At 40.2% G+C, this 12,662-nt stretch overlaps 1 protein-coding gene across 4 annotated transcripts in view; it reads right to left on the reverse strand.

The window, feature by feature from the left end:
* Window positions 1-5,690: 5,690 nt before the first annotated feature.
* gpatch2 (G patch domain containing 2) overlaps window positions 5,691-12,662 on the reverse strand; it is a 287,662-nt gene continuing 280,690 nt past the window's right edge. For 3 of the 4 annotated variants that reach the window (XM_078557086.1, XM_078557080.1, XM_078557079.1), the window contains one exon: window positions 5,691-8,900. Coding sequence is in view for 2 of the 4 variants with exons in the window: in XM_078557080.1 (XP_078413206.1) it covers window positions 8,731-8,900 (170 nt within the window). In the remaining 2 variants the exon portion in view is untranslated. The remainder of the gene's footprint in view (window positions 8,901-12,662) is intronic. The other variant, XM_078557083.1, reaches the window with a different exon arrangement.

A 12,662-nucleotide genomic window follows, 5' to 3' on the forward strand; every position in this document is an offset into this window, starting at 1 on the left:
AGGATGTTGATGGTGGGGGATTCAGCGATGGTACTGACTTTGAATGGCAAGGGGAGGTGATTAGACTCTCTTTTGTTGGAGATGGTCATTGCCTGGCATTTGTATGGTGTGAATATTCCTTGCCACTTATTAGCCCAAGACTGTATGTTTTCCAGGTCTTCATGTGGAGTCAGGCTGCTTCATTATCTGAGGCGTTGCAAATGGAAATTATTTCAGTTGTGCAATCATCAGCAAACATCTCACTTCTGATCTTACAATAGAAGAAAGGTCATTGATGAAGATGGTTTGGTCTAGGACACTACGCCGAGGAACTCCTGCAGCAATGTCCTGGGATTGAGATGATTGGCTTCCAACAATCACAGCCATTTTCCTTTGTGTTTGGAATTACTTCAACCAGTGGAGAGTTTTTCCTTTGATTCCTCAATGATTTCAGTTTTATTATGGCTCCTTGGTGCCAAACTTGGTCAAATGCTGCCTTGTTGTCAAGATCAGACATTCCCACCTCACCTCCGGTGCACAGTTCCTTTATCCATGTTTGGAACAAGGCTACAATGAGAACAGGAGCCAAGCGATCCTGGTGGAACCCAAACTGGGTGTTGATTAGCAGATGAAGTAGCCACTGTTTGTGGGTTAGGCCTTCAAAACTTCTCAGCCACCTTGACAATGAGGTCAATTTCCTAAGCAGCCCATGAGTAGGACTATCTTGTTTTAGAGATATGTTATGGCTGTCATGAAAGGGAAGTTTGATAAGAGTTGAAGGATTTTGTTTACTCTGGTCTCAGCTAGGTCACTTTATGTTCCTGGTCAAACAAAATTACAAATAAGTTGTGAATTTTATCTAAGGATAGATGATGGTCATGCTTAAAAATTGCACCATATATACTTGGACGCATTGAGTTGTCCAGAGATAGCTTAAATCGTTCCATGCTCTAATATCCAGACATCATGGAGTCACTCCATCATACTTACGCACCAAATTGGGCCATCTGTGCTTTGATGACAGTGCTGACACTATGGTGACGAGTACTCTTGTGCAATCAATGGCAGTATTCACTATTGGTATGAGAAATATATGCAATCGAAATGCGGTTCAATAAGGCTGAGTCTGGTCACTTGCATCAATACAAACACATTCCTTTTCTTTCCTTTTGTGATGACTGAAGGATCCATCGCTGGTAGTGGAATTGAGTGAGTTCAGGATGTAGAGTAGGCCAATTGGAAAAATGAAGTACGTAGAGTGGGGGCTGAGGGCCAAAACAGGTTGCAGAAGCAAGGCGGATTGAGCTCACCAAGGAATTTGTAAAAAAAATGATCTGAATTTTGAAATCAATGTGTTGCGAGATATGGGAGCTGAAAGAAGTTGACAAAAACTGATATAATAGATAGGCAGAACTTCTCCTGTGATAGGATGGGGATGACGGATGAGTTTATCTAAAATGGAGCTTGGAAGGGCCGGCAAGCTCCAAACTGAAGAAGTTGATCTGGTGGTAATGAAAGCATCAATTAAATTCAGTTTTGTTAAAGGTGAGGAAAGGGCAAAGACAGACGATGGGTGGAATATTTTGCCTCCGGAGGAGGCGAGGAATGGCCTAAAAATTAGATGGGTTGGCATTGGCACTGATATCCAATGCCTCCCCCCTCCACCGGTAGACCCATTGACGGCTTTCTCATCCTGCCTCCACTTGAGATCCTTAAGTTGCAAATTAATGCCCAGTTAAGGTCCTCTTCCTGCCTCTACTGCAAATTTCGCAGCTTCAGACTGGCCTGCCGAAATGCAGCCTGCACGACTGGTCAGCTGGAAGAGGGGGGTGCCCCTCGATCTGCACTAATCTGTGCATGATTGAGGGTCATGGACATGGGCAGACCCCCTCTCTCTGCAACCCCCCTCTCCCCCGCAACATCACTTAGCTTTCTTCCTAGGTCGCTCCCAATTCTGTAACTCCAGGAGGGATGCTGTTCTAGCAGCAGCCATGGTCTCTTCTGTGCTGATCAGCCGGCAGCTCTTAGTGGGCGGGACGTCATATCCTGGGATCATTAGTCGGGAGGAAGGCCCACCACTGTCCTCTTAAGTGTCTGATGTGCAGAAGATATGGCGGGCATTCCTCCCAAGAGTCAGCGCAGATGGCTCGTTGCTCTTTCAGGCAGCGCGCAAAACACCCACTGAAAACGGAAGGTTCTGCCCAACATTACTAAAATGGAAATATGAAACTTGGCTCAAGGTCAAAAAATGCTACGGTTGCTACCACTGAGTTCAAATTACAAAATCAAATCGGGAGGGGGAGGCAATTGGAGAGGGGGCTGTTGGGCCAGGGTCTGTCGGCAAAAAACAGGAAAGCTTCAGTCTTACCTATGTTAAGATACAGAATGTTTTGCTCCAACCATGGCCTTGCATACATGGAGGTGTCAAGAGTGGTGGCAAAGAGTTGGGCTGGATATTATCAGCATACATATGAGAGTTTATTCCTTGCTTAATGGGCAGGCAGCCTATTGATAAGAAATAGAAGGGGATCAAGGATCAAAACTTTAATTAGCAACTTTCACCACCCATCCCAACACACCTGCCTCCTACCAAAAAAGTAGCCCTGCAGAGGTTTGTCATGCTCAAATAAGTGGGATTCCAAGATGAAAAAGCTGGGCATTGAACCGAGTGCTTGCAGTCATCAGCAGCATCATTTTTGAGAGCCACAGACCACCTGCACATTCAGGGAACAGAAACCTTTACCGCTGAAGTGTGGAATCAGATTAACTGATGGTGCGAGTATCTCAACTTGGGTACAGTCCACTGGGCTCAGCTGTGAAAGGCTGCAACAGCATAATATCTTCAGTCTGTGGCCAGCTGTTTGCTTTTAGAGAAATGAATGAACCTCCTGGCATTTCCAAATGCAGTTTGCAGTGGTGTCTGCCTAATTTCACCAGAAGTCACTCTGGCTGTCTGGAATAACTATGGTCACCCAGAACTGATGGATGCTATCAATTTCAAAGTCAGAGGTAAAGCAGGAGCCCTTCAAATCGGATGTCACAACTTAACATTACCCAGCCACTATAGCCCTACTGCTTGTCTAATGCATCTAGGCAATTTAAATAAAGTTGGCATTCAAATTCACAGGGAAATAGGTTCTTTCTAGCTTCTCTGTACCATTGTCACAGTACCCTTTCACCCAGCTGTTTCTTTGACAAAACCAGTATGAGGGTGAACATGTCCAGATTTGCCATCGTCACCAGTAACCTGACAAACTATGGACCAGTTACAGTAGTCCAAGTGCTCCTTAGAACAAAGATGGCATAAAAGTTACAGGGATATTATGCCTTATTTAATATAATTGATCCATTCCCTCATAATTGGCTCAAATACTTGTAAATGTGAATTTCGGGCGACTGTGTTGCCAGCAATGGCCCTCAGGCAGGTTCCAGGAGAGGGCGAGAAGCAATCAAGAAGGAGGGGTGACTGGGAGAATAAGAGAAAACGATTGAGGGGGGTGGGAGTGACTTGGAAGAGAGTGCCCTGGAGAATGGTGGGAATGATTGGGAGTGACCAGGAAAGCAGGGGAGTGGGGAATGATCAGGAGGGAGGGAATAATAGGGAAAGCATGGGGGAAAGAAATGATCAGGAGGGAGGGAATAGCAGAGGTGGGAGGGCATGATCAGGAGGGAGGAGTGTAACTGGGAGAGGGACATTAAAGTGATCAGCAATGAAGAAGGGACTGACTGGGTGAGTAGTGCAAATGATTGGGTGGAAGTAACTGGGAAAGAAAGGGAAAGTGATTGGGCAAGAGTGACTGATTGAATCGGCGGGGGGTAGAGGGGTGGTGTGGAAGCGATCATGAGGAAAGGAACGGCTGCAGGAGAGCAGAGGGAAGCAATAAGAAGAGAGAGCTAGTGGTGGGAGAGGAAGAGATTCCAGCATGGGAGGAACAGGAGGAAGAGAGCAAAAGGGCGGACTGGAGTCAGTAACAGTCTGCTTTGGTGTAGGGAGAAGCACTCTGACATCTCTGATTCCATATTTAGGTAAGCATTTTTAAAACTACCTACCTTTTTTGATTGCTGAATTTAAGGACTGCTGTTTAGGCTACTTCACAGCACAATTTTCTGGTAACACAGCAGCAAAAACTTGCAAAAAGGACCTCAAATAGGTGTTAGGCTCTCTATTTGCTTACACAATGGGCCTATTGCCTGTTTCAGGTGAGCACCCTGGACACTTCTTTTTATCCACCTTCACCAATATGGCAGGCATCAAGATAATAAATGCTATGAGGTGGTATTCTAATAATTTTGTCAAATGTAAAGACATATTGGGGTAGAGTTTCTGCTTTGGCACAATTGGCAATCTGGATGCAAATTGTGCTTAAAATTGCACTAATTTTCAGAAGGCTTTTTTTGCTCAAGTTTCTGTCATGAACCAGTGCAATCAGGTAGTGTTTTAGGACACATGAGTTTTCTGCACTGAAAAATATTCTTTGATATATTTAAGAGTAGTAACCTGGAGCAGTTGTATAATCAAGCTGAAAATGGGTTTATCACAAAAAAGTAAGTATTTTAAATCAGTGTTTAGTCCATCACTTGTGAGTAACCAGATATTAGATAACTAAAAATGACTTAAAAATATACAGAACCATTTATTAGTTCCATGGGGCCACAATAGTCAGTTTCTTAGTAAATTAGTTTTAAAAATATATTTGAAAGCTTTTAAAAGGTGCCTATTATTGTTTGAGTGCCTCAGAAAAAAGAACAGGCTCAATAATCGGCGTGGAGTCAACAATGAGGGCCAAGTGGGATAGAGATCCCGCCCTCTGGAGCTGCTGGCTAATTCAATTGACCGACAGCTCCATCAGTCCCAGCAGCACCAGGAATTCATCAGTGGCCACTGCTGGGATTGCTGCAGAAGCAAAAAACCCAAGGCCTTAGAAACCCCAGAGCAGGTAAGTCTGGGGTCTTGGGAAGGGAGAATTTGAATAGGCTGGGGGGGGGGGTAAAGGCTGGGTTTATGAGGGAGAGCAAGTAGGTAGGAAGGTGGGCTTGGACCCATTGGGGACTGCCACACGATCGGCAAAAGGCAGCCCCCGAAGACCAATCCCCCCGCCACTTCCTGTCCTTTAAACATTTCAGTTAAAAAATTGGCTTCCTGTTCCCGCCTGGCTGCCTGTGCTAATAGTTTTATTATCAGAGTCAATTGGCTTGATAACAAGCTTAATTGACCCTTGATTATTCAATTAAAAAGGGTAGGTGGGCTGCTGATTTAAGGGCCACCCCGCTACCTGTATCATGGGTGTGGGTGGGAAAGTGGTGGGGTGAGTGTCTGCCCTATTTTGCACCCCCCACCCCCAAGGGAAACACTCCAATCAGGGGCATGTAAATTCAGCACAACTTAGTTTTAAGATTCCTCAAAGAGCTGCAAATGGACACAATAATGGAAACTTGCTCTGGTGATTAATTTGACCTGGGGGCCAGTTTGGTGGGTAGGGTTAGCTTCCAGTGTGATTTTTTTTGAACTAGAGCAAAAGATAGCGGAAATTCGATTCACACTGAATGTAATTTGCATTTGACACTCTCTACAATTTGCCCTGGTTTGGTCAATTGCGACTGAATTGCCCTAAAAAAACAGCACAACCTAGTGGAAACTCCAGACCAATATGTTTTGCAATGAGCTAGGAAATTAAGCACGAATACAAAGAATGTGAAAAATAATACACAAATGGGAGGCGGGATGTTCATTTATTTACCTGTTTGTAAAATGCCAGATAAGAGTTACTCCACCTCATAGGTTATTCATACAGTTTAATCTATTGGGTAAGTAATTAAGTCTAAGAACAGTTGGTATTCTCTCATTGTTCGTACAGAGAAATAATACTGGTTCTTAACACTGTTAAATGAACATGGTATTACTATTAAGTAGAAATTTAAGGGTTTACACATCAGGCTGCAGTAAGCACATGAGACATTTCACTAGATGCACATTAAAACTAAGAACAAGCACAAAATACAAGAAGTATAAAGATACATCAGCTTATATCCCATTATGATTTCAATTGTAGTTGTTATTGGAACTTGGAGCAAAAGCACAATGTGAGAGGATTTCCCATTATTACAGAGAAAATACCTGGAACTTCATTCCTGATTCTGATTGTTAGAAGTCACCATCAGAATTGTCAGACTAAACAATAAACCCCAAACTGCATCATTACAAGCTTTCTCTCCAATAAAATGTTGCTAACAAAATGGGGCTTGCTTTTGAGGATGCGTACCAGATAAATTGGAAATTTGACCAGTTGCTTTCTCATTTATAACATGCTTTAGCACTTAAAAAAATAGTTAAACAGTATAAGCAACAGATGAGCAAATTACCCCAATCATTCTTCCATAGAATAGTTTATTAGCATAGTGCTATTCGTATATATTGGTTTTAAGCCATTTTTGTCAATTCAGATCTATTGTACACCATAATGTCCCAGTGTTATGTCATTTCTGTGTATTAGAATTGCTTGTGATTTACCCGATTACTTCTCACAGAATGCAAGATGACTACCTCTGAAGCAATAACAATATGCCTATAATTGGGCTCATTTATAATAGAGGGCAGGTTTTCTTTTATCATTCATATTGCATGTTCAGCCCGATGACCCAGTCGCTCTGTTTTTTTTGAAGATATGCCATGAAGCAGAGTTGTCCAATTAAGGTATTTGACACAGATGGGCCTGCTCTGTTCTTACGTTAGCACTTTGTGGAATGTAAGGTAATAAAAGTCACCTTTCAAACGATAACTGCACATTCTAAGAGAGGCATCTCCCTTCCTGGTCCATTAAAGGACGTGAATATACTTGGACTAATTACTAATTATAAAAGTATCAAGCCACCAATAGCATAGTGCAATTTAGATACAAGTTGGCAAATTTTAAAAAAAGGCAACACTTCCAAATGAGCTAAACTAGCCCAGGGGTAAAATAGAAAAATGACCGCAAGTTGAAACAAAATCTTCAGTCCCTTCCAGGGTAGCTCTTTCTACTGAGTTTAAATTAACTTTTACTTGACAAATTAAGAAAAGTGAATTCCACTTAAATTAACCACTGTATTAAGAAAATCCCAATCCCCTTGTAAATTTCTATTTATACTTATCAGCTCAGAAATACCTGCAATTAACTGCATATTTTCTGAACCTACTTTTTTGCTCAGAATGTGTATTGATCTTACCTTTGTAATCCTTTTACCATTACACAACATTTTATGTAGCTGCTGTTGACTTGTCTCGCCACAAAAATTACATAAATTACAACATGTTTTTCTTGCTGTTAAAAAGTATATCATAGACTGACTGCAGAGTATGCATTTTGGGGTGACATCTGGAGTACTTTTTAGACAAATATTCGGGCACCTTAGCTGTTATATTGAGATATATGTTGGTACTATGGCCTCTGCAATACAACAAAAATGACAAGATAGTACTACAAAATCTATGAAAGAAATATTACTCTAGATCAGACATTTACAACTCTGTTTTATGTTTAATAAAACCGAATTTGTTTTTTTAATTTAATGTCATTTAGGATATTAAATGAGGTAATTTCTCACAAACTGTAGTACAAATTAATTGATAGATTTTGCTAAATCAAGTGATCTGATTAGTGAGGGAGCAGCCAATAAATAGGCAATGTTTCTAAAATGCATGGAGCTGGTCAGAAACTATACTGTGTAAGGGTTTTAAAAAGGCTGTTACCTTGATGCAATCTGAGAAGAAATCTAAAAGCAGTTCTATTTATTAGAATTTAGTACAGTAAACTGATTAAAGCGCAAGATACGGCCAAGTTCAGTAATCAGCTGTCTGGCGGCTTTCTTTATACAGACTAAAACACTTGAGTGCTCACTATAATCACAACAATGATCACTGTCCAATATGGCAGAGCAACTAGGACCTTACCAAAGTAGGTCATTGTAATACATGGTTTCTTTTTGATAGGTGTAGAAGTTGTAGCAATTCAGAATGCTCAATAAAAAAAGGAAATCTAGAAATCAACTGGAATCTAAATACAGTGAATGTTGTGCAATAAATAGTTTACTTTGCACTTCAGAATCTATTCAAGGACATTTTGTTTGTCATGCTAATAAAATCCTTTCATTCCCAGGCGGTGTAGATAATCTTGTTAGACATTAAAGAAATACAATGTTGAATTTAAAATAAATTTACTTCAACAAGAACAAAAAGAAGACTTCTAGATATTAAGAAACCAACGAAACTATTTAACTGCTTGGGCAGGTTGCATATAGTCTGAGTTTCTTCTTGCAACAATGTTATCACTTTTCTAAACATCAACTTCAGTATCTTTTCAATAGAGCAGTGGTAATATAATGACAAACTTGCAAATCATTCAGAGATATTCATGTTATGGGGATTGGAAGAGTCATACCACTGCCATATTTCACAATAAATTCATATCTGCAGCCTCAGCCAACTTGCAGACACCACACTTTGGATGGAATGGAATTACTGCCTGCAAAGACCTTTGGCCTTGTGTATCAGTGTACAGCAATTAAATTCACTTCCTAATATCTAGAATCCTCCATAACAATTAATACAGTAAATCAACATTGACACCTACTCAGAAATAAGCATGTGTGCTGAATTCAAAAATACAATTAAGGATCATTTAATACAGACGCTATTTTGTGGCCACATATACCAATGTCTTCCCACTTTTCTGAGCAAGGACTGGAGTTGTTTCCATTGTGCCAAGTATTTGTCTGTCAGCAAAAGCCAAGTCCAACCCCTTTTGGTCGCCGTACAGCTCTAATGGGTTCAGCGATCCCTTTGCCGTCTGGTCCGAGGCCGGTGCCAGGAAGCCAGCCCATGCTTTGCAGCATCCGACTGCCAATGTTGGTTTCTGGGATAGGCTGGGCATTTTCACCTACAAACACTAGGATTAAGACATACAGAGATTTAATCAGCATAGTCATGTGGAAAAGAGCAGGATAATCTGAATTAGAGTCTAAAACCTCTAATTCTTTTAATTTATTTGATGAGTTGCTAGAACAGTCAATCTCGTCACATGATGACCTTGTGGATATCCCACCCAGGTTCACAAAATGACGGTTAGGTTTCCCAATGTTTAAAAAATAGTTTGGAACTGATAATAGACTGCATTGCCTAGGAGTGGACAACGATGAATGCAGTGTCAATCTTTACTCTGCTGACTTCCCAATCTCAACTCTTCTCACAAAAGGGAGGGAAAAAAAACTTGAAGGATTGCCAATCTCCCAGAATGTAAAGGAGCCAGAAAAGCAACATTGAAACGAAGAAAGAACAGAAAGATTTGCACTTATATAGCTCCTTCCACCACCTCAGGATGATACAAAGCAATCTATAACCATTGAAGTGCTTTTAAATTACGGTCTCTGTTATGATGTAGGGAACATACACCAAAGGAATAGGAGAGAAGGATGTATTTCATTTCCACCAGGGAACAAAAAAGGAGAGGAACACTTTTTTAAAACCCCATAGGTTTGTAGATAATAAAGAGAACGTGGATTAGATGTAATTAACAATTGGCATTTCACAAACATTTTTCTTTTATCAAAATTTGATATATAAAATACTAAAAAAAAATTCTGAGTGACTATGGTTGGGATTTTCCGGTCCTGCCCACAGCCAGAATTGTCACGGCAGGACAGAAAATTTGACAGGCCAGCCAAAGGTCTTCAGGTAAGACCAGAAAATCCTGGCCAATGACTTTTAATGAAATGGTAGTTAACAGGAGATAATAGAAATTAGCAAGTGGCATTAAATTCTTTCCTATTTAGAATGGTTACAGCACTGAAAGAGGTCCACGCCAGCTCCCTGTAAGAGCAACCCATCCAGTCCCAATTCCTCCATCCCTTCTCTGCAGCCCCACAAATCTTTCCCCAGATAACCTTCTAATTCCCCATTGAAAGCCATGATTGACTTCAGCTCCACCACACTCCCAGTTAGTGCACTCCAGATGCCAAACCTGCCCTGTGCAATAAAGTCTCTCTTTATGTTGCCGTTGCTTCTTTTGCCAATCACCTCAAATCAGTGCCCACTGGCCCTCTACCCCTCCTCTAAAGAGAACAATTTCTCTCTAACTGCACCACCCAGATTTCTTATACAGAAATTTTGGATGGTGGTCATCAAAAACTGCTTGCTGATACAGAAAAAATATCCAATTTAAAAATTCAAATGATCAAATGTAAACCATATTCCCAAGCACAAATATTTCCTAACTCTTTCATTCGCTCCTCTTCTACTGAATCTTGTTTACTCACATACAGGCTCAGTTGTGTCCAATAGGAATGCATAGTTACTGCACTAAATTGCTTGCCAGTATTTACTTTCTGGAGATTGGATGCTTCAGTATTTGAAGTAGTCTCAGCACAGTTGAACAAATTGATGAAACTTCTCATCAATATAACTCATAGCTTAGAGTGTGATGCAGGTATCTGCGACTACAAGGCTTTGAAGCAGGTAACACAGCATGTACTTTTCGAAGTATAGTCTATCCATGCATTTCTAAAATTAATTTCTAAGCAGTACAGGTAGTAAACCTTCAAAAACAAATAGCCTTACAGCATAGTACCGCAGCACTCAGTATCGCAACTGCCAAAACATTGTGACAGTTAAGTGAAAGATTAACAGCAAAAAAGACTATTTGAAAAATAATACAGTTATGCAATAGTTCAATTACATTTTGCTAATTCATTTGAATGGCTGCATATCTGCTCAAAATTAAATCAGGCCTATGGATAAACCAGTCTGTTTAAAAGTACACCAAAACACAACCATTTAGCTATGTTTTCCAGACAAGCACAGTTCATTTTTTTCTCCATCAGACTATAAACTGAATGCCAGATCATAGGTCCACAGCTGCCAGAAGCTAGACATCTGCTTAATCACCCTCTGATGTTATAACAGCTTAATGCACGGATGAAACACAGTTATTACACAATATCCTATCAGACGGAAAATTATTCTAATGGTTTTGTTTTTATCTCTGTCACAGTTACTACTATGAAAACCTGTTTCAGGTAAGCCAGCCCTTCTATTATCAAATAGACTGGTGCAATTTCTGGCAATGTTTTATAAAGATCTGTGACTGTATAATGAAAATGTATTCTGTCAAGGTTTTACATTGACTAAATACAAAGTAGCCTTTAACCAAACTTCACCTTTAGGCCAACTAGATATATTAAAATGCAGGTAAAGGCTTAGATATCAAATATAAATGATAGACCATATTGATTTTCACTGAGCATTTCATCATGGATTTCCTTACAAGGCAGAAGAGTAAATTCCCAGACAATCCATTTGAAAGTAAAATACTGGTCATTTAACAAGCACTCTAGTTTTTAGACAATAGGGCAAAATAAATGTCCAAACAACAGGCACACCAGATCCCTCACGCCCAGTAGTTGCAAAGCAAATGAGGTTAGGTTTATTTCTGAAGTGACAGCTTCATAAAGTAGATGGATATTGAAACAAAACCTCTTAAGCTCTTCACACATATGCAAATCATATATTCTGCTTAATGTAAAATTTTCTTGTTGGTTTAAATATCAGTATGAATCAATATTAAATCATGATTTGAATAATATCGAATACCTTTATAGATGGACCTAATAAAGTATTTATTTCCCTGTCTTCCATGTCATTCCTTGTTTGTTGGTTTGTTTTGTTTCCAGACTTAACTAAATGTTCTTAAAATGGAACAGCATTCACCGCTGCACAACAATGGAATTGTTTATAATTACAGGTTTATGAAATGTAGATAAATTGTATTTTAATTAAAATGGATAGACTAGTAGTAAAGTCATATATGCTGCAATTTATGTCCAATCTCCCCAAGTCTAGATTGCACATTAGCAGGAAATGAAAGCTAACTATTCCTGTTTGAAGAAAGATGGAAAGATTGTTAAGCCATTACATAAGGAGGTAGATTTTAATTAAGGTTGTCACAGGCTTGTGCCCTGCACAGAGATCCCAAATTACTTACTTGCAGCTTTCAGATGTGCAGTGTGTAAGGAGGTAGCATTTGTTCAGACCAGGGCCCAAAGACTTATGCAGCCTCTTCTAAGATGACCTACAGCCATCTCTTCCAGCTGGTCATACCTTACCTGTGGCTGTGAAAGCAATTGTTGCCCTAAATGTTTATGCCACATGCGCACTTCAGGCTTTAGTTGGGGACAGATGTACCTCAGTGAACCCGAGTTCCATAGCTGCACTGAAAAGGTCACGGATGCCCTCTCTGCCAAAATGCATGATTACATCAAGTTCCCATGGATGCCTCGAGCCAAAAGGAAACAGCTTAGATTTTGTTGCAATTGCTGGCTTCCATGAGGTACAGACAGTCACTGATAGGAAGACAGAAACAATGATAGGTCATTCAAATCTCTTTTGCCATCAAATTAAGATCATGGTTGATCTGTACCTCAACTCTATTTACCCACCTTTGATCCATATTCCTTGACACTCTTTGTTACGGAGAGGAGGGAGTTTAATTTAGAACAGCCCTGATTTCACCACTCACTACCCATCCGTAAACAGGAAGGTGTTTTTGATTTTTGATTCCCCCTTTTATAAGTGTTGATGTATGTTCTCCAACCCTTTGAGATAAGGTAAAATAAGAGGGTTGATATATACACACACACAAAACGTGGGAGAAGGG

This window comes from Cetorhinus maximus, chromosome 14 (assembly GCF_964194155.1).
Source record: "Cetorhinus maximus chromosome 14, sCetMax3.hap1.1, whole genome shotgun sequence".
Lineage (NCBI taxonomy): Eukaryota > Metazoa > Chordata > Chondrichthyes > Lamniformes > Cetorhinidae > Cetorhinus > Cetorhinus maximus.